The sequence below is a fragment of the Benincasa hispida genome, chromosome 3, assembly GCF_027475165.1.
Source record: "Benincasa hispida cultivar pf3 chromosome 3, pf3_genome.v1.1, whole genome shotgun sequence".
Lineage (NCBI taxonomy): Eukaryota > Viridiplantae > Streptophyta > Magnoliopsida > Cucurbitales > Cucurbitaceae > Benincasa > Benincasa hispida.
In genome coordinates, this window is record NC_143480.1 from 20,739,247 (window position 1) to 20,759,956 (window position 20,710).

Below are 20,710 nucleotides of genomic sequence, written 5' to 3' on the forward strand. Positions count from 1 at the left end.
AATGACTTCTCTCACGAGTGACCAATTCCAATGAAAACCACGTTCAATGTCCAAATTCAACAACAATCACCTCCGCAATTAGCTTTGGTGACTCTCTTCAACAAACAATTTTGATGATCACCTTCGACAACCACGGATGCGACCAACTTAATGATCACTTGGGCAACTAACTCCAACGAAAACCACCTCCAACCCCCAAAATCGATTACATCCACCTTCAAAAGCTAGGTTCAACAAGTCCGGCGACTAGGGTTGGCAGGAATGAGGCGGGGCCAAGGATGCATTCCCCACTCCCATCTCCATGGGGATTTTTAATCCCCGTCCCCCATCCTCAATTTTAAATATAAATATAAATAAATGGGATACCTTCTCCATCCCTAGACCGAAAATTCGATTTGTGTCTTCGGTTTGATCCCATCTTCGGTCGAATCGGGGATTTTCGATCTAGATTGGGGTAGGTACTCACGTGGATTTTTGCCAACTCTACTGAAGACCACCTATTCAACCAATACCGACAATCAGTTCATTGTGCTTAATAGTCTTCTTCTGTAGTCATTTGAAATAATAGAATCACTTCAATAATGATAAATCAAACAAAATTATGAATAAAAACACTTATGAAATAAATTCGTATAACATTTTCAAGCATAAAAACCAAATGAAAACTAAACCAAAACTAGTGCATTAACTATAAGAAATAATGTATCACAAATGTAGGGAAATAATTGTTTTTCATGTTCTTATATATCATAGAGAATAATAAAATAAATTATAATACAAACAAAAATCTTAATAATAATACTCGTTTTAATTATTATGTAACAAATTACAAGTTTTAAGGGGTCAAATACTACAACTTTACAAATTTTGAGGTCCAAATTTAATAATGGTATATGTTTGAGTATTTTTTTTTTTAAATTTGAATACAAATACATGTTTTAATCAATTGATTAGGTATAAATTAAGAATTTATATGATTGACAAAATATAACATTTAAGGTATCATGTATAATAAAAAAAACAATAGAAAAAACCTGAGCTCGAACTAAAATAATACGTATCTCAAAGCCTAGACTATTTTGGTTTGCACCATAAATACAAATTATTATATTTCTAATTATTTTAGTTTGGAGTCCGAATATTTATAGACTATAAGAGCCCATTTGATAACGTCTCTTTTTCATGTTTATGTTTCTCATTTTTATGAAACTAACTTGTTTGATAACTATTATTTGTTTCTTGTTTCTAAAATTTGAGAAACATTGCTAAAAATTGGGTTAAAATTGATCAGTTATGTTTCTATTTTATTTAAAGTTGTTTCTAAGATATATCAAATTGTAGACTTGGCTAGTTGGCAAGAAAACACGTCTTAAACACTTTTTAACTCTATGGTCTTATGATTAAATCTCAAACTTTTTTATTTTATTTTATTTCATTTTTTTCTATAGATTTTTTTTTATATATAATTATTTATTTATTTTCTTTATTCTTATTATTGTTTATATATATATATGTGTTAATTTAATTTTGAATTTTGAATTCTCAAATATTTAGATTTATATACTATTTTGATTTTCAAATTTCAAATTTTCAATAGAGTTATTTTCAAATATAGGAAAATTAACCAAAATATTTACAAATATAACCAATTTAATTTTGAATTTTCAAATATTTAGATTTATATATTATTTTGATTTAGAAATTTTAAATTTTCTATAGGGTCGTCTTCAGATATAAGAAAATGAACCAAAATATATACAAATATAGCAAGATTTTACTGTCTATCTGCGATAGATCATGATAGACTAATATTTGTGTTTATCTGTGTCGTGTGCGGTAGATAATGTGATATTTTGCTATTATTTGTAAATATTTTTAGCAATTTTGTTGTTTAAAATAATTTCCCTTTTCAATCTGTATATATAAATATTTAAAATTTAAAATTTAAAATTTTTCAATATAAATGTTTAACTATTTTCTATTTTTTTTTCTTTCATATGAATCCAATTATAATTTTACAATATATAAATTTTGTCTACTGAGATATTCATTTAGGTTCATTTTAATATTTTTACAACCACGACATTTACGTAATAATATAATTGAGTTAGATTCGAGTCTACATCATTTAAAAATTAAAATAAATGACTTGAGTGAGAAATAATAGTGTAAATCAAATTTTAACAATATATGAATGATATAAACAATTGTATTATTATTATTAATTTTTGCCGGGACTTATGTGTATTTGATAATTATTTTTTATATTTTAATGGCTAAATTTTGTATTTCATATAATTAGATTATATTTAAACTATAAAATATGAAAGAAAAATGTAAATAAAAAAAATACAAGAAATAATAATAGTTATCAAACAAGTTTATGTTTTTTTTTTTTTTTAAGAAACAAACAGAAATAGTTATAAAACATATCCATATTTCTTATTCTAAAAAAAGAGAAAATAATGAATAAGAAACAAGAAATGGAAAACAAAAACGACATCAAACAAATCCTAAATAACCAATTTTATCTACGAAGAAAAAGAATGGAAGGAGGGAAAAGAAAATGCCAACTACGTCCTCCACGGCAATCGCATAGCCATTTCCTTAAGACCTCCCTATTTCATCCTATATTTCTCTCCATTCCTTACCCATATTTTTCTTGCCCACTCTACCTTTACCATTTTTGTTCTCTTTTTCTTGTCTCTTATCATCTTCCATTATTTTCCATCAATTAAATACTATTTATATCTATCTAGTGTTTCAACTTTTGAGTTAACGGGCTCTTTGACTTATTGATTTTTAGCTTTTCAAAGTTTCTAGCAAGTTTATAAACTTTTATTTTGTGTTTTATATGTCATTGGCCTGTACGACAATTTCTTAAACACAAAATTACAAGTCAGGGTATAAGTCGACATAAATTCAATTCTATATAAAATAGATTAATTGGTTTTTAAGTTTTTCGGAAGTCATATATTTGATTAGACTAGTAATTTGTCTTACCTTTGAAAAAAAATAGAGAATCCTCGATTTTAGTTGCAATAAAAATAAATAAAATTCACAACCTCAAGTCACGATACAATCAAAAGAGATGAAAAAATAATAACATACAAAACTACTTAAAGGCCCACACTTCTCCGTGAAAAATGTTCCAAACTTCAATTTATGTTGTAAAATTTTTATTTTCAAAATATTAAAAAATAATTTAGGAGTTGTTAGATAATAAACTATTAGAAAACAATAAAATAAAATCAGATCAAAAGAAATATATATACATAAAACAAAATTACGACTATAAAATTACTATATATAACGACTATAAAATACTATGAACTAGTAAATGAAAATAATGGTCATCAAAGTTGATCGTCTAGATGGACATCATCAAAGTTGATGATGGTGATGGTTGTCAAAGGCAATGATTTGCCAAGGTGTTTGTCAAAGATAGTTACAAGAAGTTCCACCAAAATAGGTCGTCAAAGGTGGCTGGCAAAGGACAGTGGTAGCCACTATAAAACAATGAAAGTGAGATAGATGACAAATAAAAACATTTTGGTAGTTTCAAGAATTATATAAATTAGAAAGAGATTAATCATTAAATACTCAATAGTCATTTTTCTAAAAAATAAACTTATTTTTTGAAAAGGTATTTTGAATTATTATTGCTAAATACTCAGTTTTTTTTTCTAATATTAAATATTAAAAAAACAAAACCAAACACATTTTTGTTATAGTGTTTAAGTTATTGTGTTGTGTTTGTGAATTAGGGGTATACATCAAACTGACCAAAACCGACTCGACCGATCAAAACCAACCGAATTAAGGTCGGTCATGCTCCTTTGGTTGGTTTTCAGTTTCCCTTAAAAAAAATTTGAAAACCGATCGATCGACCAATGTATAATATATATATATATATATATATATATATATATATATATAAACTAAGTATAAAAACAAACCCATTACGTGTTGCCTAATTTTCAAACTCATTACATGATTTATTTAAATTTTTTTCATAAAAAAATGATTGATTAATTTTTTTTAATGTTAATTTTATTAACCTAACAATAACACATTATCAATTCATCTATCATTTTCATTCACCTTGACTTATTTTTTTTTCGACTGATGTACACCCTTTTTTTTGTCGATTTTTCGGTGTCGGTTTTCTCCCCAAAACCAATATCGACCGACCGATGTACACCCCTATTGCGAATGACTTAATTATTCTCGATGTTGTTTTATAAAAATTGTGTGAGAAGGAAGGTCAGATGTCAAAATTACACATTATCGTGGGAACGTTGACTTTTGACGTGAGTACATACGCCTATTAAGAAGAGAGAGACATGTGGTTTTGGTTACATTAGATTGTGAATGTAACACTTAGCAAATATTATGTTTTAATTTATAGTTATTTTAATAATTAAGGTATTGTTCGGTAACTATTTGATTTGTTGTTTTTGAAAATTGAGTCTATAGACATTATTTTCATTTTCAAATTTATTCACTTGTTATCTATTTTTCATTAATTATTTAAAAACCTAAGCCAATTTTTATAAACTAAAAAAAATAGATTTAAAAACTTATTTTTATTTATTGAATTTGGCTAAGAATTCAACAATTATACTAAAAATATATAAAAATCATTGTAAATAATAAGGAAAAAATATACTTAATTTCAAAAAAAGAAAAACGAAATGGTTACTATATAGGATCTAAACATTTAGACAATCATCATTCTTTTCATATTATTGTTTTTTCCCATTAATTAAGAAAATTGTATTATCTCATAAATAAGATTTTAACAAAAGAAAAATCAATAACAGATTTGATAACTTTTTCGTTTTATGTTTACTATTTTTTTTTTATTTATTTATGTTTTTTAAAATTGGAAACATGAATATGTTTGGCAACTATTTTTCTACACAATAAACATAAGCATAAATTTGCTTGATTATTATTTATTGTATTTTCTCTCTTAAACTAAAAAAATTGGAAACTAAGAGTTGGATAAATTTTTTTTGCCCTTTTTCTTCTCACTGTGAATAAATATATCCATAATGGACGAAGTTTTAATTTAAGGGACGTTTGAGGCAAGAAGTCAGTTATCCTAATTATTACAGTTAGATTATAATAACTTATGTTTGGGATGTAGATTATTTTAGCTTGAGTTATAATAGTATGCGTTTAAGGTGTAAATTATTTTAGTATGAGAAGGAAATAGTAAACATTGTATCAAATAATAAAAAAAATGACAAATATAAAATAATAAAAACGGTAGCATATAGTAAACACTATAAGTGTTAACAGTAGCTAATTAGGAGTTTTAAAATAGTATTTACTATAATGGTTATTATAGTCTTGGGATAATTCTTCCCTAAATACCGCCTCCATAAAGTTCAAAGACCACACTTAATTTGATGTATATTTTTTTTTTGTATATTTAAATTTATTTTTTTTTAGTACAATTTGAATCTAGTTTTATTATCATACACTTTTAAAAGTAATAAAATAATGATGAAAATTAATTTTAAGAAAATTTTGTCACGTGATAACTTCATGATTGAATATTTGAGAGGGGTGTTCGAAAAATGGTGCACCTCATGATGCACTAAAGATTTTTCCAAAAAAAAAAAAACATTAAACATTCATGCAAACCTTTTCAATCACACCATTGTGCTTCATTTTTAGGAGTTATGGTTATAGTTAGGTTCAGTAGTGAGCCAATGGGTTGGAGAATTTTAGACTCGCAGTTTTTCCAAAATGGTGTAACTTGTAAACTAATAGTCAGGAATTTATTTTCTTATAAATAAAGATACTAAATTATATACAAACAAATCATAGCATTGAGATTTATTTTAAGGGAATTTTCAAAAACAGACAAATAAGAAAAATCATTTACACAGAATAACAAATTTTAATATTTTTTGATAGAGACGAATAGAAATCTATCGGTGTTAGAAACTTTCATTGATACTAATGTTGATAAAAATATATCGTTGTCTATCAGTATTTTTTTGCTATTTCTATAAATAGTTTGACATATTTTCACGTTCTGATAGAAGTCTATTTATGTTTACCAATGTTTTTTTTATTATTTTTATAAATAATTTGACATTTTTTCTATCGGTGAAAATTTTATTTTCAAGAACGTTAAATTTTTTGGATTTTAAATTTTTTCAAAATAACTTTCATATCATTTTTTTCCTCAAAAAGTAAAGACGAAAAAATGACATGACACGTTTAAAAAAAAAAAAAAAAAAAAAAAAAAAAAAAAAAAAAAAAAACATGACTGTAACATGTAAAACAATAAAAAAAGACACATTTTAAGGAAATACTGCAACATAGTTTGGTGTGTGTAGTGTTGGCCACATTTAAGTAAAATATGTTTTCCATTTCTTTCCCTCATAATTAAGAGGTCGTTTGGGGATCGAATGGAATGTGTTTAGATTGTAATGTAATCAAAAAACCAATGTTTGAATTAAACGTTTTGGGTTTGATTTGTAATATTTAATTCATTTCATTTCGATAGTTTTTAATTTAATTTTCTTTCCTACCATTTTTATGTTTCACAATTCTTGTTCCGTCTTCGAATCCTCACATATTCTAATACTTCTCTGATTTTCAGTAATGATTATATTTCAATTTCCTAAACTGCTACTAAATTTGTTTGGGAATTTTTTTTAAAAAGTAGTAGGTAGATGAAAAAGAATGAACAAAATTTGTAAAGTAAATTGACAAAAATTCGTGTTAGAAAATGGACGAGAGAGGAAAAAAGAATATACAACTAAAATAAACTAAAGATAATGGAAACCTGAGTATCATTTTTTTCCCTGAACAAATTCCTACATTTGATTATAAAAATTGTTATCCTCATTAGTCAGTTTTTTTCTTTGTTTTTCTTCTTAACTTCCATTGACCAACCCTTTCAATTAACTTTTCTATCCCATGATTTTTCTCTTTTTAATTTACTTATGCCATGAAGTTCTCTCTTTTAACCTTTTCTTTCCATTCGACTTTTAAAGTGCTTTATTTTATTATTATTATTATTTTTTTTCATATACATAGAGATTGTTTGACTTCTACGATCTGCTTTGAATACTTTATTTTTCAAATATGTCTTCACTAATCGAGATATCCATAAATAATTAATGGTATGTTTGAAATCTCACGATTTTAAGGGACTTCTAGATATAACTAATTTTAAATGGCTTATGTGATTTATTATGGCAAGAAAGATAATGACTTTAAAAACCGGATTGATTTGAAATATTGAGTTTACTTTAAAAAAAAATGGGACTAAAATGGTTGGATTTCATAAGATTTATAAGTAGACTACTACTTTAACTTTGCTGTGTTATGGTTTTCAATTAACAAATCATAGTTAAGAGTTCATATTAGTAAAATTTTAATTTTCTTTTCTTTCTCAGCCACGAACTAAACATATAATTTTAAATATATTCATTTAAAAAAATTTCATTTCAAATAAAGTAATTAATTTAAAATAATTTCTCAAACTTCAAATCATAACCTCTTAAATTATAGCTTAAAAGTGTCTTGAATCTAAATCGAAGGTAACTATAAACGGCTAAGTATGTCAATGAGAGGAGGGCAATGGTCGTCTTGAGAATGAGAGGGAAATTGTTCGACTTTTCAAAAACCAATTTTCATGACATAAATATGTGAGCCGTGGACAATGGCCACAAGTATCACTATTTTTGCAAAATATTTCTGGTAGAGAATCTATATTTTGTTTTATGTTTTTTAAATTTATTGAGTTCGGTAAATATTTGACATATCATTTGAATTTTGTTTTTGAACAATATTTTCAAATTTTGTATTCAAAAACCATGCAGATTCTATAAAACTATATTAACTAAAGATAAGAAGAGGGGAAAATATTTTTTTGGTCACTAAGTTTTGGGACTAGTTTCCATTCAGTCCTACTTTTCAAAATGTCACATTTAATTACTAAATTTTGTTCGGTTTCAAATGTTACAAGTTTACCCTTGATTTGAGTAATTTTTCAATCTGATTATTAAGTTTCAAAATTTACACTTTTAATCCTGATTTTTCTCCAAATATCAATTTTTCGCCTTTAGTGTTAATGGTTGTTAATTAATTTATAATAATATAATTAATTAAGTTTCACTATTTTTCATCACAATTAAAATTAAATCTAAAATTTTGATTCATAACTAATTTATATTAATTAATAGACATCAACATCAATAACTGAAAGTGGGTATTTAATAAAAAAAAAAACAGAGATTAAAAGTGTAAAATTTTGAAAACTAAGGGCCACATTGAAACAAAACTTAAATCTTAAGGGTAAAATTGTAATATTTTGAAACTTATGAATTAAATTAAAATCGAACGCAAAATTTAAGGACGAGATGTGTAACATTTTAAAACCTATGGACCAAATAAAAACTAAACTCAAAACATAGGGACTAAAAATGTATTTTTTCCTCAAAACATCTCGAAATAAAATATGTATGTTATAAACTCAATATTTTTTTTTCAAAAATATAATATGTATTATGTAATGTATTAATGATATAATATTACAAAATAATAATTGTTTTTTTTTACATAAATATATTCATACATTAATTAACAATAGTATATTGTCAACTAATATGAGTTATGGTTTATTATATATAATATCAAACACATTTTAAATCATCTTTTAAATTGAAATCAAAATTTTGAATCTACAATTAAACACACATTTGAAAACACAATTGAATTTCTCGTTTTCAGACTTAAACTCTATGAAAACAGACTCTAATATTTCCATTACAAATAGTTTCAAATATTTTACAATTATTATCCCTAATATGTTTACAATTATTATGAAGTTGATTTCAAGTATACTCTAAATTTAAAAAAATATATATTTTAACTTTCAAAATTAATCAATTTTTTATGCCCTTTTCAAAACACTCTCGAAGGTCTTAGTTATTAAACCCATGGAAATAAAAATTTGTATTTTTCGTGTATTGCTTGAATGAATAAGTCTAAATATATACGGAAATAAAATTTGGAAGTTGGAGCGAAAAAATTCATAAACGAAAGAACATGAAAGGGAACGTGAGGTCGAAATAAAAAAACGACAAGAAATATAGTTCATGTATGTGCCATGCGGTTCAATATATTGACTTGTTTCCATGTATCTGTCCAAATTTGTTCACATAACTCTACACAAAACCTTTCTATTTATGAACTTAACGACTTCGTTAAAAATCAAAGCATTTTTTTTTTAAAAAAAAAAAACTTCGAATGTATAATTGGAGCGAACCTATAGTTTAAGAGTATATTTGACCATTTAATGAGAAAAGTATCTTTTTGGATTCTCGATTTTAGGTTTAGTTTTCATTTGGTCTATAGATTATAAAATATTATCCATTTAATTTTTAAATTTTTTAGTTTAATTTCAATTTAGTTAATATATTTCAAAATATTACAATTTTGATTCACGAGATTTGGGTTTTGTTACAATTTGATCTTTAAATTACAAGGTTTACATTTTAACTTAATTTTTCATTAAATACTCATTTTTAGTCATTAGCGTTAAAGTCTATTAATTAATTAAAAATAATTATTAAGTATACTGTTAATCTTTTTATTTGATTGGTTACCCATTTGGGCATTATGAACTATGTGGTAAGTAAAACATAAACTTAATTAATTACATTAATTTAAATTAATTACATTAATTTAAATTAATTAATTGACATTAACTAAAATTGAAAATGAGTATTTAAAGAAAAATCAATATTAAAAATGTAAAATTTGAAAATTAGAGGTCTTATTGAAACAAAAGTTAAATCTCAAAAGTAGAATCACAATCGTTTGAAACCTAAAACTAACTTGAAATTAAGAATTAAATGGAATATTTTAAAATCAAACTGAAATTAAACCGAAAAGTTGGGGAAAAAAAACAATTTCCCCCCATAATTTAACGAAGAAATTCTTTAGGGTGGGAAGCCAATTGTGTTAAAGCTTTTAAAAATTCAATTTTTTTCTGAGAGAGTATATATATATATAAATACGAAGAAAAAAATGAGAAAGAAAAAGAGTTAAAAAGGAAAATAAAGAAAAATGCGAGGCATCCTTGGGGTCACTCGAGTACTGTGCAGTCTACCGTTACGTTTCATTATCCGCGCCAAACTCCAAAAAGTCTTTTCTTTGTTTTTTTTTTTGCCTTCTCTTATTTTATAAATCTAAAAAGAGTTTTCGAGGAAACCCAAAGCCAAAATCTCCAATGAAACTCCACAAAATAAAATAAAATAAAATAATAATAAAAAAAGAAAGTGAAAAGACGACAGGCGTGCAACCTTCTCGGCATAAAACCTCTTTGTTTCTTAGCTTCATTCTGGGAATTGTCTCTCTTCCTCTTTCCTCTCTCCTCCTCTTCTGCTCCTTCTATCAATCTTTTCCCTGTAACGGATACGCCTCCTCCTATGGATATCCCTTTGACCACTCCCCTTTTCTCCTTTCCTCTTCACATTCTCCATTTCAAATGAACCTACCCCTTTTCCCCTTTTTCCAACTCCATGGCTCTCCATGACGAACCCCAAGTTCAGGACATTCAAACCCACTCCTTTCTTCTCGATGCTCTTTTCTGTGAAGAACTCTGTTGCGACGAGGATTTGCCTGCTAATGGCTCTGATGAAGACACTCAATACTGGGAAACTCTGAGAAAAGACCAGCCTTTTTTCGATTTCAATTTGGTGGAAAGCGACCCACTTTGGGCTGATAACCAGCTCCACTCTCTGATTTCAAAAGAAGAGCAAACCCAAGTTTGTTATGCTTCTATGAGCTCCGATGACTATCTAATTGAAGCTCGGAATGAGGCGTTGTCCTGGATTTTTAGAGTCAAACACCACTACGCTTTCTCTGCTTTGACTTCTCTTCTTGCTGTCAACTACTTTGATAGATTCGTTTCCAATGTGAGGTTTCAGAGGGACAAACCATGGATGAGTCAGCTTGCAGCTGTTGCTTGCCTCTCGCTGGCTGCCAAGGTGGAAGAGACCCACGTTCCCCTTCTTCTCGACCTTCAAGTATGTATGAATCCTTCAGTTATAAATCTCACCTTCCAAGTATTTGATAAAATGCTGCAGTGAAATTAATTTCTTCTTCATTTGCTCTGTGAAGTGTAAACCCATTTTAAAACTTGGCATTGTTTTTGTTATTATGTTTTAGGTGGTGGAATCCAAGTTTGTATTTGAAGCCAAGACCATCCAAAGAATGGAGCTACTGGTGTTGTCAGCCCTTCAATGGAAGATGCATCCAGTAACCCCCATTTCCTTCTTTCATCATATTATCAGGAGGTTGCCTTTGAAGAACGATATGCTTTGGGAACTTCTTGGGAGGTTTCAGAAGCATCTTCTTTCTATCATAGCTGGTAAATGGCTAAATGTATCTTATTATTAATGCTTATTTCTTTGATTATTTAAGCTAGCACAGAAATGTTCCATGATGAAATGGTTGGGTTCTTAATATCATTAGTTTTTTCAATACCAGATCATAGATTCTTGTGCTACCTGCCTTCTGTCTTGGCGACTGCAACAATATTGTATATCATTAGAGAGATTGCCCCATACAATTTCTTGGAGTACCAGAATGAGTTTCTCAGTGTACTTAAAATTAATAAGGTATTGAAGAATGTCTGAAAGTTTTGTATTCTCTGTATTTTAAATTGTGTTTATACTGTAGTCTATTGCCAAATTCTTGACAGCTGAAACTTGTTGATATTTTTACAGAATCACCTAGATGAATGCTATAAATGCATCCTTGATTCTCTGGGCAGCCATGACAGCTCACAAAATCTAAGTAACAGAAGCAAACAAATGTGCGGACCAGGCAGCCCTTGCGATGTAATGGATGGATACTTCATCTCCGATTCCTCGAATGATTCATGGCCAATGGTACCATCTATCTCACCCTAGCCTGAAACTCATTGTCGAGAGATCAATCCATCTGCCTTCGCAATTGTGCTACGTTTAGCCGTATCACTCTTGACTTTCCTACTTCCTATCGTTTTAGGACTCTCTTCACGTACAGTAACTGTATCCTCACATGCATTTTGTAATATGATATCCAATGTTGTTTGTGGCCAACAGCCCTTGGGAAGTAAACTAATGAGACTAGGAATCAATGCTCTGAAGAAGCTTATTAATTCTTTCACTGGTGAGAGGGGAGAAAAAAGTGGGGGCGTTGGAGAATGGAAGAGACCTTGGTTGGCTTTCTATGTTGAGTTATGAATAGTTTTTTCATGTACTCCATCTGAGATAGATGTAGTACTTCAATTCGATATGATATTATTCTAAATTCGAATCCAGTTTTCTTTTCCACTCCTTCCTAGATTTGGATTTTTGCTACTTGTAATCTTTTGATCGATCCGAATGCTTCTATATTTTATTTTTAGTTTCATATTATAAGTACAATTCGGACTCTAATGTTAATTATATTGTTAAATAATCAGTGAAAAGTAAACGATAACATTACATGATATCCCAATCCTTGCATATATGAACATCTAACGTGGTATCAAGTAGATACATTAGAAAAGGAAGTTCAGAACTGAAATTATGAACTTATTGAGGCCTCACCTATTCGATCTCACATTTACTTTTTAAAATTGCAGCCCAAGTGTAAAAGGATATAACTGTTGACTGTTGTAGGACTGGCTAGAAAGGATGTTTGGTTCTCCAATAAACAGTTGGATGACAGTGAAGCTTCATGGAGTCAAAATCATGCTGTAAAAACTGACAGCTCAAACTTGACTGCACAGTTGGCATTCTTCAAAGCAGTAAATCCAAAGGTTGGTCTGCACGTTTTGGATTCATAGGCATGGTAAAATGGGAATCAAAACCACAGCAGAAAATAGGAACAGGAATTGAGAATTGAATTTTGTCAAACAAATAGCATAAACCTTGGAAATTTTTGTTGTGTCATCTGCATATGCCTTCAAAGAGTACCTATCTGTTTGCAAAACCAATAACCATGACCAAAGTCCCATAATTGAAGGAAACCTTGAACTTTATGGGGGCCTTTTTAGTACAAGGCAAATTCATTTTTTTTTTCTCTTTGTTGAGTTTGGCAACTGTCTAGATGACAACCGATATTTCATTGTTTCAATGTTTCTATTTTGGGTCTAAATTATTCACTTTTTGTTAGTCATTGCTTACTCTGGACCCCATTCATTTTGGCATAGTTATGTTGATTGAGTTTCCCATGATGGCTCATAAGATTAATGACAATATTCTTCCAAGAATACATGGGGCACCAACCTCGGGGATAAGAAACAACAACAAAACCCTTAACAGTGGAAGAGTACAAAAGGGTGGACAAGGAATCCTCCCAAGATAATGAAGATCACAGAAAACTCTCTGATCAATGGCAATGGATTTTAACGTTACAACAAGATTTACGCATACGAACCACATTTATTTGTGCTTTTGTACATATTTTTCTTGGATCTCAAACCAAAACTTTACACAAAAACATGAGAGCTCAAACACTGCAGATCAGAGTGCACAGGTATCAGTTACATATTTAGGTTTCCTTCTGGCTTCACTTAAAGAGCTTTCCCCCAAGATGTTTATCAAAACAACTGAGATTGGGCCTGCAAGAATGGGTACAAAACAACCCGTTAGTTTTGAGTGCAAATATTCTGTTTTTTCAGTCCAGTCCAACTAAGCACCCCATTATGCTTTAGGGGAAACATAGAGGAAGCCTTAAAGCTCTGGGACTTGCCTTGTTTGAGATATTGCTAGACAGCCAGTCAAGACCTTCATACAGTCCTTGGCCTGAAGTGGCACAAGTAGCCTGGATGTACCTGCATCACTCATCTCTATGTTTCAATAATATTCAAAATGGAAAAAAAAGGGTCTATCTAAGTCTTTTGATGTGGTCTATTTTGACCGAATATGAAATATCAGTGGTATTTCATATATGGATTGAATAAGATAATACTGAAGTTACAAAACCAACCATATAAGAAAGTAAGAAGAAACTCTTTCCACATTGGCTATAGTTAAGTTCTCGTTGGAAATATTGTTGAGGTGCCATCGTAGGGAATAAAGTCATGGAAAGATTATAAATATGGGAGACTAGCTATGTGATTCTAGAGAGAGATATATATACCAGCGACGATGTCGGAGCGAGTGAAGACCGAGTTTATCAGTGATTTCGGCAACAGTCATAGCATTTGGAAGGTCTTGCTTGTTAGCAAACACGAGCACAGTTGCATCAACCAGTTCATGCTTGAATGAGAAGAAAAAGAAAAATGAAGTGTAAAAGGCAAGAGAAACAGAGAAACGTGAGGGAGCATGAAAAAAAGTAGCATAAAGAATTAAGCACCTCACTGAGCATCCTATGAAGCTCATCCCTAGCTTCTGATATCCTTTCTTTGTCATTGCTGTCCACCACAAAGATAAGACCTTGTGTGTTCTGAAAATAGTGCCTCCATAGAGGTCTAATCTGCATATCATCAACAACAAAGTAATGAATCAAGCAAAATACTTGAATGCATTCTGGACTGTACCTATCTTTGTGCAGTTCACTCAATAATTTAATTACAATTTACCACATGACAAACTTTTTTCTTTAACTTTAAATATTTTGAATGTTTTTTTTTTCTATGTGATATAGGGAAAACCTCTTTATTGGATTGACTGTTAGAATACATATAGACTATAGAGCGTGTTTCTCAAATGATCAAATGAAGAAAATACCTTGTCTTGGCCTCCAACATCCCACACTGTAAAGCTAACATTCTTGTACTCAACCGTTTCCACATTAAAACCTGATCGACGAAAAAAAAGGATTAACAAAAATATGTTAAATTCAATCTAGTTTAACTTTAATTGACATGTACTACCTCTCTTGAGGTTGGATGTTTAAACTTACATACCCACTAAAAAAGGAGTGTTCTAAATTGCTTTTACTTGTAGCAAAATTGCTTTTAAATGGTTAAGGGCATTTCTTGACAAACAATTTAATTCCTAAATTACATTAAAAGGCACAAAGCAATCGTCAACTATTTAAAACATAGATATAACAATTCAAGAACATTTGTTTTAGAACATCGAGCGTTGATCATACATTTTTCAAATTAGACACACGAAAAAGCAGAAATTTGTAGTACCAAACTGTTATCAATTACAAGAACACCTAATCATTACATATAAAAACAGATGATGTCTCCCTAAACATGGGGAAGAACAAAAGTAAAACAACAGAGAAATATGTAGGCACCAAAACCCAAAGGGTTTTAGAAAAACGCAGATACCTATGGTGGGTATGGTGGTGACAATCTCTCCAAGCTTCAACTTATACAGAATAGTTGTTTTTCCAGCAGCATCAAGACCCACCATTAAAATCCTCATTTCCTTCTTTGCAAACAGCATCCTCACAAACCGAGATATCGCCACTCCCATGGCTGCAAAAATCAGGATTTCAAACCACAAAACCAACTGATCGATATGAATTACTTTGGACGAATTCTTGTGCTTGGCTGTAGCGTTAAGGGAGCATTACAAAAGATGATAGATAAATAAAAGGCATCAGATTAAAAGGGGAAGGAATTCGATTCTGATAAGACTTCAGGAATAAAGGGACTGAGTTTTGCATTAATATTATTTTGTGGGCTTACAATAGGCCATTTGCTTGTGGGAGATTCTTCAATTGCCAACCAAGTAATAGCAATGGATCTCAAACGTACGAAGTATTCTAAAAATTTTAGTGCTGCTTTTTAAAGCTATTTTTATCACATTTTTTATGATAGATAGTAGTACAGTTGGAATGAAAACCAACAAAAGCAATCAAACTAAATAGCTTTAGTCAGTTTTAACTTTCAACTATAATTAATGGTCAAAGTTGATAAATTTATATTATCGATTCCAATTTATTTGACTCTAGTTTTCCCCTCAATTTCGTTGGTCATAGCTTAAGAAAACCAAAAGAAATAAAAGCATGATGATGACAGAATGGGGGAGAGTAGAACAAGAGATCACAATACCACATCATAACATATAAATTTCTGAGCAAAACACATTTCTGTCCAAAAGGGATTTTGTTTCCTTTCAGGGTCTTACAGCAATTCTACATAAAAAAACAGCTACATGAAACATTCTGAACGAACAGGATCTTAAAATCATATCAGAGCTACTCTAGATACAGTGGCCAGCCAACTCGAGTAAACTTGACAACCATACTAGCAGTTGAATTGTGCTGTTATAAAAGAATAATGCTTTGGTTAGTAGGTCATAAGGGGTGACCCACTACAATGAACATCAGAAGCATCAGATACCCTCTGCCTGGGAGACAAAGTTATTATGCCAGCAACATCTACATCAAAATTGATGAAACTTTTTCTCTTCTGGGTCTCTAGAGTTAGCTTCTCATCAGAAACTTCAGCAATTGGACTCAAAAGATTGATTGGTTCATTCTGGTGAACGGAAACCATCGCTTGAGCTTCAGCAACCACTGATGCATCATCATCTACAGCATACAGTATCTTCCTTATAGCTCCTACAACCTGAAACAAAAGGAAATAAATGCTCAACTTCATGGGCTTGAAATCCCCCAGTAGACCATATAAAATCCAGATAGAAAACAGAGACAATTTAGGAAAAAAGTACAGGCAAACTTTCAATCTCTGGAGTTTGGCAGAGTATCTCAATGTCCCTTAGCTTTGCAAAGTAGAAATCCCTCTCCTTCTCGAGGCTGTCGATTGACAGTTTCAATGCTGTGATCTGCATTTTACATTAGTAAGTATATATATATACTTCTCCAGTTTCTATTCATCTATATACAAGAAATTTACTCAGCTTCAGAAAATACCTGTTCATCATATGCAGTCAATCCTCCATTTGATGAAGGTTTTGAAGCATTTGCTGCCTGATTACCAGAGTTCACTGAAGCCTCATTTCTCCGAGCATTCTGAGAGACCTGAGCCCTGGATGCAGCAGCTGTTGAACCTTTTGCAGAAGAATGTGATGTGGTGCTTTTCTTGTTTGCGTCCTTTCCTCCCTTGGAAGCTTCTCTCCTTTCCAAAGCATTATAACTAACAAGAAAAACAAAAATTGAACTATTAACATACACGAACTACCATAGTGTAATTCGACAATCTAAAACTTCTTTATGATCATCACTTTTCAAAAATTGAAGTTGATCATTGTGTATTTACATTGTTCAAATCATAAAATATTTGCATGTTAGATCCTATTGGGGTCAGATTTTAGTAATTACGAGTTAAAAGCAGGATGTTTATGATAAACTAATACTGGTAATTGAAATTGCAGCAGGTAACAGGCAAGATTACCTCTGCAAAACACCTCCATTAGCGGAATCACAATAACGTTTCATCCACTGCATGAACTCCAGATTATCAAGGGGCCTTCCTTTCACAAGCTTACTCACCTCGATATGCTACAACATTTCAAAGAAACCAGTAAGAAAATATAGATCAAGTACACAGCAGATGTAAAGAACCCAATAAGAAAATCCCAATCAGTTAGAACATTTCTTAAAGAAACAGAATTAACCTGTGAAGTTGCAAGAACAATAGATGAAATCTAAGGGGGCTATTAAAAAAGATACCTTGGTGATCTTTAATTTGTTGAACACATCTTGGAGAACCTTATAGTTCTGGATCATCTCGTACTCGCTCTTAGCGTCAAAGTTGACCTTGTGCATCGGCACCATCCCTGGGTGAGCCGCATCCATCAATTGGCAATGAACCGCACCAGAGCATGCCTACAATTCAAGAATCCAAAATAAGGGTAATCATTAAAAGGGTCAAATAAACAAAATTTTCCAAAAATCTCGAAACAAGTAAGAACGAAAAAAGGATTGGAATTAGGGGTATTGAGAGAAACCTCCTCGACTTTGGAAAGATTAAGGTGAAGAGTGGAGTTGATCCATGCAAGGATCTCCGATCTTCCGACGAAATAAGCAGAATCCATCATCCCAATGTTCGTCGCCATTTCTTAGGGTTCTGAAACTCTCACACAGAAATTTGCCGGAGTTTGTCACCGGCTTCTAAACAAATTCTCTCTTCGGAGTTGGAGCGCGACGACGATCGAATAGGGTCACTTGCCAACGGCTCTCTGTAGAGAGGAATTTAAAAAAGGAGGAGGAGCGGGATTTCCAATAATTCAAAATCAAACGTCACGTCGTCCGGAACGGCCGCCCCACCTATACATGGGCTGGCTATTGGGCCCTTCTACTCCACCAGAAAACATAAGTTCGGCCCAGCCGATTGACATATATTTATTTGGAAATTTGTACGGATGACCCCTTTTTTTGCTCCAAAATGTCAAATGACCCATTTTTAAAAAATAATGTTAATTGACCCTCTGCTGACATCATCGTCATATCAAATTACGTAAATTTCCCGTACCTCTTCGTCTTCTTATCTTTTTACTGAAAACCAACTAAAACTAAAAATTCTTCATTCAAATTTCCCAAGGCTAACTCGTATCACTCATAAACTAAAAACTCCTTAGAATCCATCATTTTGGCTTGCAAACGATTTCACTACCGCCGAAAAATCAAATCTGATCGGTAAATCTTTCAATATGTGCCTGAAAATGTCTTAAACTGATAAGTCATGGGGCTTTGTGGGTCATTCTGGGTTTAGAAATACTGTGAACCTATAGTTTTGTTTGTTTGTTTTTTTGGTTTTCGATGTGTTATGTGGTTGAAGACGAGTAGAAAGAGTTTGTGAGCGAGATAAGTGAGAGTGAAATCGGTAGAGCGATATTAGAAAGAACGACACCAGAAAGGGTGAGTCGTTCTGGGGTTTAGAAATACTGTGAACCTATAGTTTTTTTGTTTGTTTTTCTGGTTTTCAATGTGTTATGTGGTTGAAGACGAGTAAAAAGAGAGAATGTGAGCGAGATAAGTGAGAGTTACTAGAGAGAGCGACATTAGAGAAAGCGACATTAGAGAGAGCGATACTGGAGAGAGTGACATCAGAGAGAGTAATACCGGAGAGAGCAATACCAGAGAGAGCAATGCCAACGAGATTTAAAAAGAATGTTTTTTTACAATTTTTTTTTCTTGAGGGAGTTTACTTATTGAATCTTTATTTCATGCATAAGTGATTTAAGATGGCAACACGTTTCAGAATGCCCGTAACCGATCGATTTTTCGGTCAAGTAACGAGCTTGGCCCACATTGCTAATGTAAACAAGATTGTGAAGGAGAAGCTTACGCCAAGGCAGTTATACATGTTCAAAAGAACAATTTTTGGGCGATTTGTAGACGTTGACATGGTGTTTAACAACCTAATTATCCATCACATGTTGCTGAGAGAAGTGAAGAGAACGAGATTTGACTCAATGTCATTCTCTGTTTGTGGAAAGGTCGTCACTTTTTCGAAGGATGATTTTTTGTTGATGATTGGTTTGTGGCAATCCCCAACACGAGTTTATCAGAATGAGCAGTCCTCGTATGAACTTGCAAATCAAGTATTTTAGTAATCGAGTGACGAAGGACATCTTACATGTTCGTCTACTTGAAGAAAAACAAGGAGTTAGAGTTTGAAAATGATGAGGATGCTGTGAAGATCGCAGTAGTCTACTATATTGAGGTTGTAATGATGGGAAAAAAGAAACAGAAAAATGCAGTGGACCTCAAACGTTTTAAGAACGTTTAAAACTTAGAGTACTACAATAGTCTTGATTGGGGTACCATTATTTACGAGAGGACACTGGATACCCTAAAGACTACATTGAATGATTAGAGTAGTCTATACAAGACAAAGGTAAAAGGAAATAAAAATTATGTTGTGAAGTACTCTTTACATGGATTTCCACAAGCGTTCCAGGTAAATTTGCTTACCATAATAATCGTGTTGTTTGATTTAACATTACTATTATTCTTAATATATGTTAGATTTTATTTAGGTATGGACGTACGAGATCCTAGTTGCATCGATAGTTGGGAACATTGCGGAGTGAAGGAGCAAGGTGGCTTTGTCCCACGCATTACGATGGTCATGCTCCCACTCAGTGTCCTTCAAATTACTCGAGAGAGAGAGATATTCGAGTCTAACAATGTATGTTTACTCTATGCATAATATGTTTATCTGGTTGTTAAATTGACATTAACCAATTTAGTGGGTTGTTAATGTAGATAAAGGATAAAGAGGGTACTGTCATGACAGACACTGAGAGGGAGTTTCGGGATACCTCAGTGGACAGGCAACCTATATTTGATCTAGATGCGGACGATAATAGTGCTGAAAGTGGCAATAGGTCGACTAGTGATGGGGGTAATTCTGAAAGTGAAAGTGACGGTGATGATCATTGTGGAGACGACAATGATGAAGTTATTAGGGTGGAGAGAGGGGATGAACATGAGCATTCTGAGCACGGGGATGTTGAATGTGGAAGGGTGGAAGGAGGGACATACACACCTAGTGATGATATATTCCATGATGTGGTAGGGGACATACGCGATGAGGACGAGTTGAACCCACCTGATGTCCATCTTGCGGACTCCCATAGAGAGCGATCTGTGGATGAGAAGTGTTCTGAGTGTGCTGCCCGCCGCAGGGAGGGAGCCAATCCTGATGATTATATTTATTCGTACCTGCAGACCATTGACAGCTCACTATCGAGGTTGAATGGCCGTACATCAGGTTTAGATAGTTGTGTATCCAATATGGAGGAAAACATGACAGACA

The 20,710-nt window shown here is 31.5% G+C and overlaps 3 protein-coding genes across 3 annotated transcripts; 1 reads left to right on the top strand and 2 right to left on the bottom strand.

Moving 5' to 3' along the window:
- Window positions 1-10,122: 10,122 nt before the first annotated feature.
- Window positions 10,123-12,365, top strand: LOC120074559 (cyclin-D3-3-like). Its single transcript, XM_039027717.2, has 4 exons — window positions 10,123-11,069; window positions 11,212-11,413; window positions 11,533-11,663; window positions 11,772-12,365. Exons 1-4 carry the CDS (start codon window positions 10,563-10,565, stop codon window positions 11,955-11,957), a joined length of 1,026 nt encoding a protein of 341 aa, XP_038883645.1. The 5' UTR covers window positions 10,123-10,562; the 3' UTR covers window positions 11,958-12,365.
- A 944-nt stretch (window positions 12,366-13,309) lies between these two features.
- Window positions 13,310-15,631, bottom strand: LOC120074560 (ADP-ribosylation factor 2-like). The gene is made up of 6 exons (XM_039027718.2): window positions 15,305-15,631; window positions 14,748-14,818; window positions 14,374-14,493; window positions 14,158-14,276; window positions 13,768-13,849; window positions 13,310-13,636 (listed from the first exon to the last, which is right to left on the bottom strand). The coding sequence occupies exons 1-6, from the start codon at window positions 15,450-15,452 to the stop codon at window positions 13,616-13,618; spliced, it is 561 nt and encodes a 186-aa protein (XP_038883646.1). The 5' UTR covers window positions 15,453-15,631; the 3' UTR covers window positions 13,310-13,615.
- A 388-nt stretch (window positions 15,632-16,019) lies between these two features.
- Window positions 16,020-18,188, bottom strand: LOC120074158 (microtubule-associated protein RP/EB family member 1C-like). Its single transcript, XM_039027184.2, has 6 exons — window positions 17,895-18,188; window positions 17,617-17,772; window positions 17,339-17,445; window positions 16,858-17,080; window positions 16,656-16,769; window positions 16,020-16,552 (listed from the first exon to the last, which is right to left on the bottom strand). The coding sequence occupies exons 1-6, from the start codon at window positions 18,000-18,002 to the stop codon at window positions 16,271-16,273; spliced, it is 990 nt and encodes a 329-aa protein (XP_038883112.1). The 5' UTR covers window positions 18,003-18,188; the 3' UTR covers window positions 16,020-16,270.
- Window positions 18,189-20,710: the final 2,522 nt, after the last annotated feature.

What these genes read in the sequence shown, in the direction of transcription:
- LOC120074559 (XM_039027717.2), top strand. Translation starts at nt 10,563, where the DNA reads ATGGCTCTCCATGACGAACCCCAAGTTCAGGACATTCAAACCCACTCC. An exon ending in CCCTTCTTCTCGACCTTCAA is followed by an intron (nt 11,070 to 11,211) that starts GTATGTATGAAT and finishes ATTATGTTTTAG; the next exon opens with GTGGTGGAATCCAAGTTTGT. An exon ending in TCTTCTTTCTATCATAGCTG is followed by an intron (nt 11,414 to 11,532) that starts GTAAATGGCTAA and finishes TTTCAATACCAG; the next exon opens with ATCATAGATTCTTGTGCTAC.
- LOC120074560 (XM_039027718.2), bottom strand. Translation starts at nt 15,452, where the DNA reads ATGGGAGTGGCGATATCTCGGTTTGTGAGGATGCTGTTTGCAAAGAAG. An exon ending in ATGTTGGAGGCCAAGACAAG is followed by an intron (nt 14,494 to 14,747) that starts GTATTTTCTTCA and finishes GATGATATGCAG; the next exon opens with ATTAGACCTCTATGGAGGCA. An exon ending in TTCATAGGATGCTCAGTGAG is followed by an intron (nt 14,277 to 14,373) that starts GTGCTTAATTCT and finishes TTCTCATTCAAG; the next exon opens with CATGAACTGGTTGATGCAAC.
- LOC120074158 (XM_039027184.2), bottom strand. Translation starts at nt 18,002, where the DNA reads ATGGCGACGAACATTGGGATGATGGATTCTGCTTATTTCGTCGGAAGA. An exon ending in ATCTTTCCAAAGTCGAGGAG is followed by an intron (nt 17,773 to 17,894) that starts GTTTCTCTCAAT and finishes CTTGAATTGTAG; the next exon opens with GCATGCTCTGGTGCGGTTCA. An exon ending in CAGAGATTGAAAGTTTGCCT is followed by an intron (nt 16,553 to 16,655) that starts GTACTTTTTTCC and finishes CTTTTGTTTCAG; the next exon opens with GTTGTAGGAGCTATAAGGAA.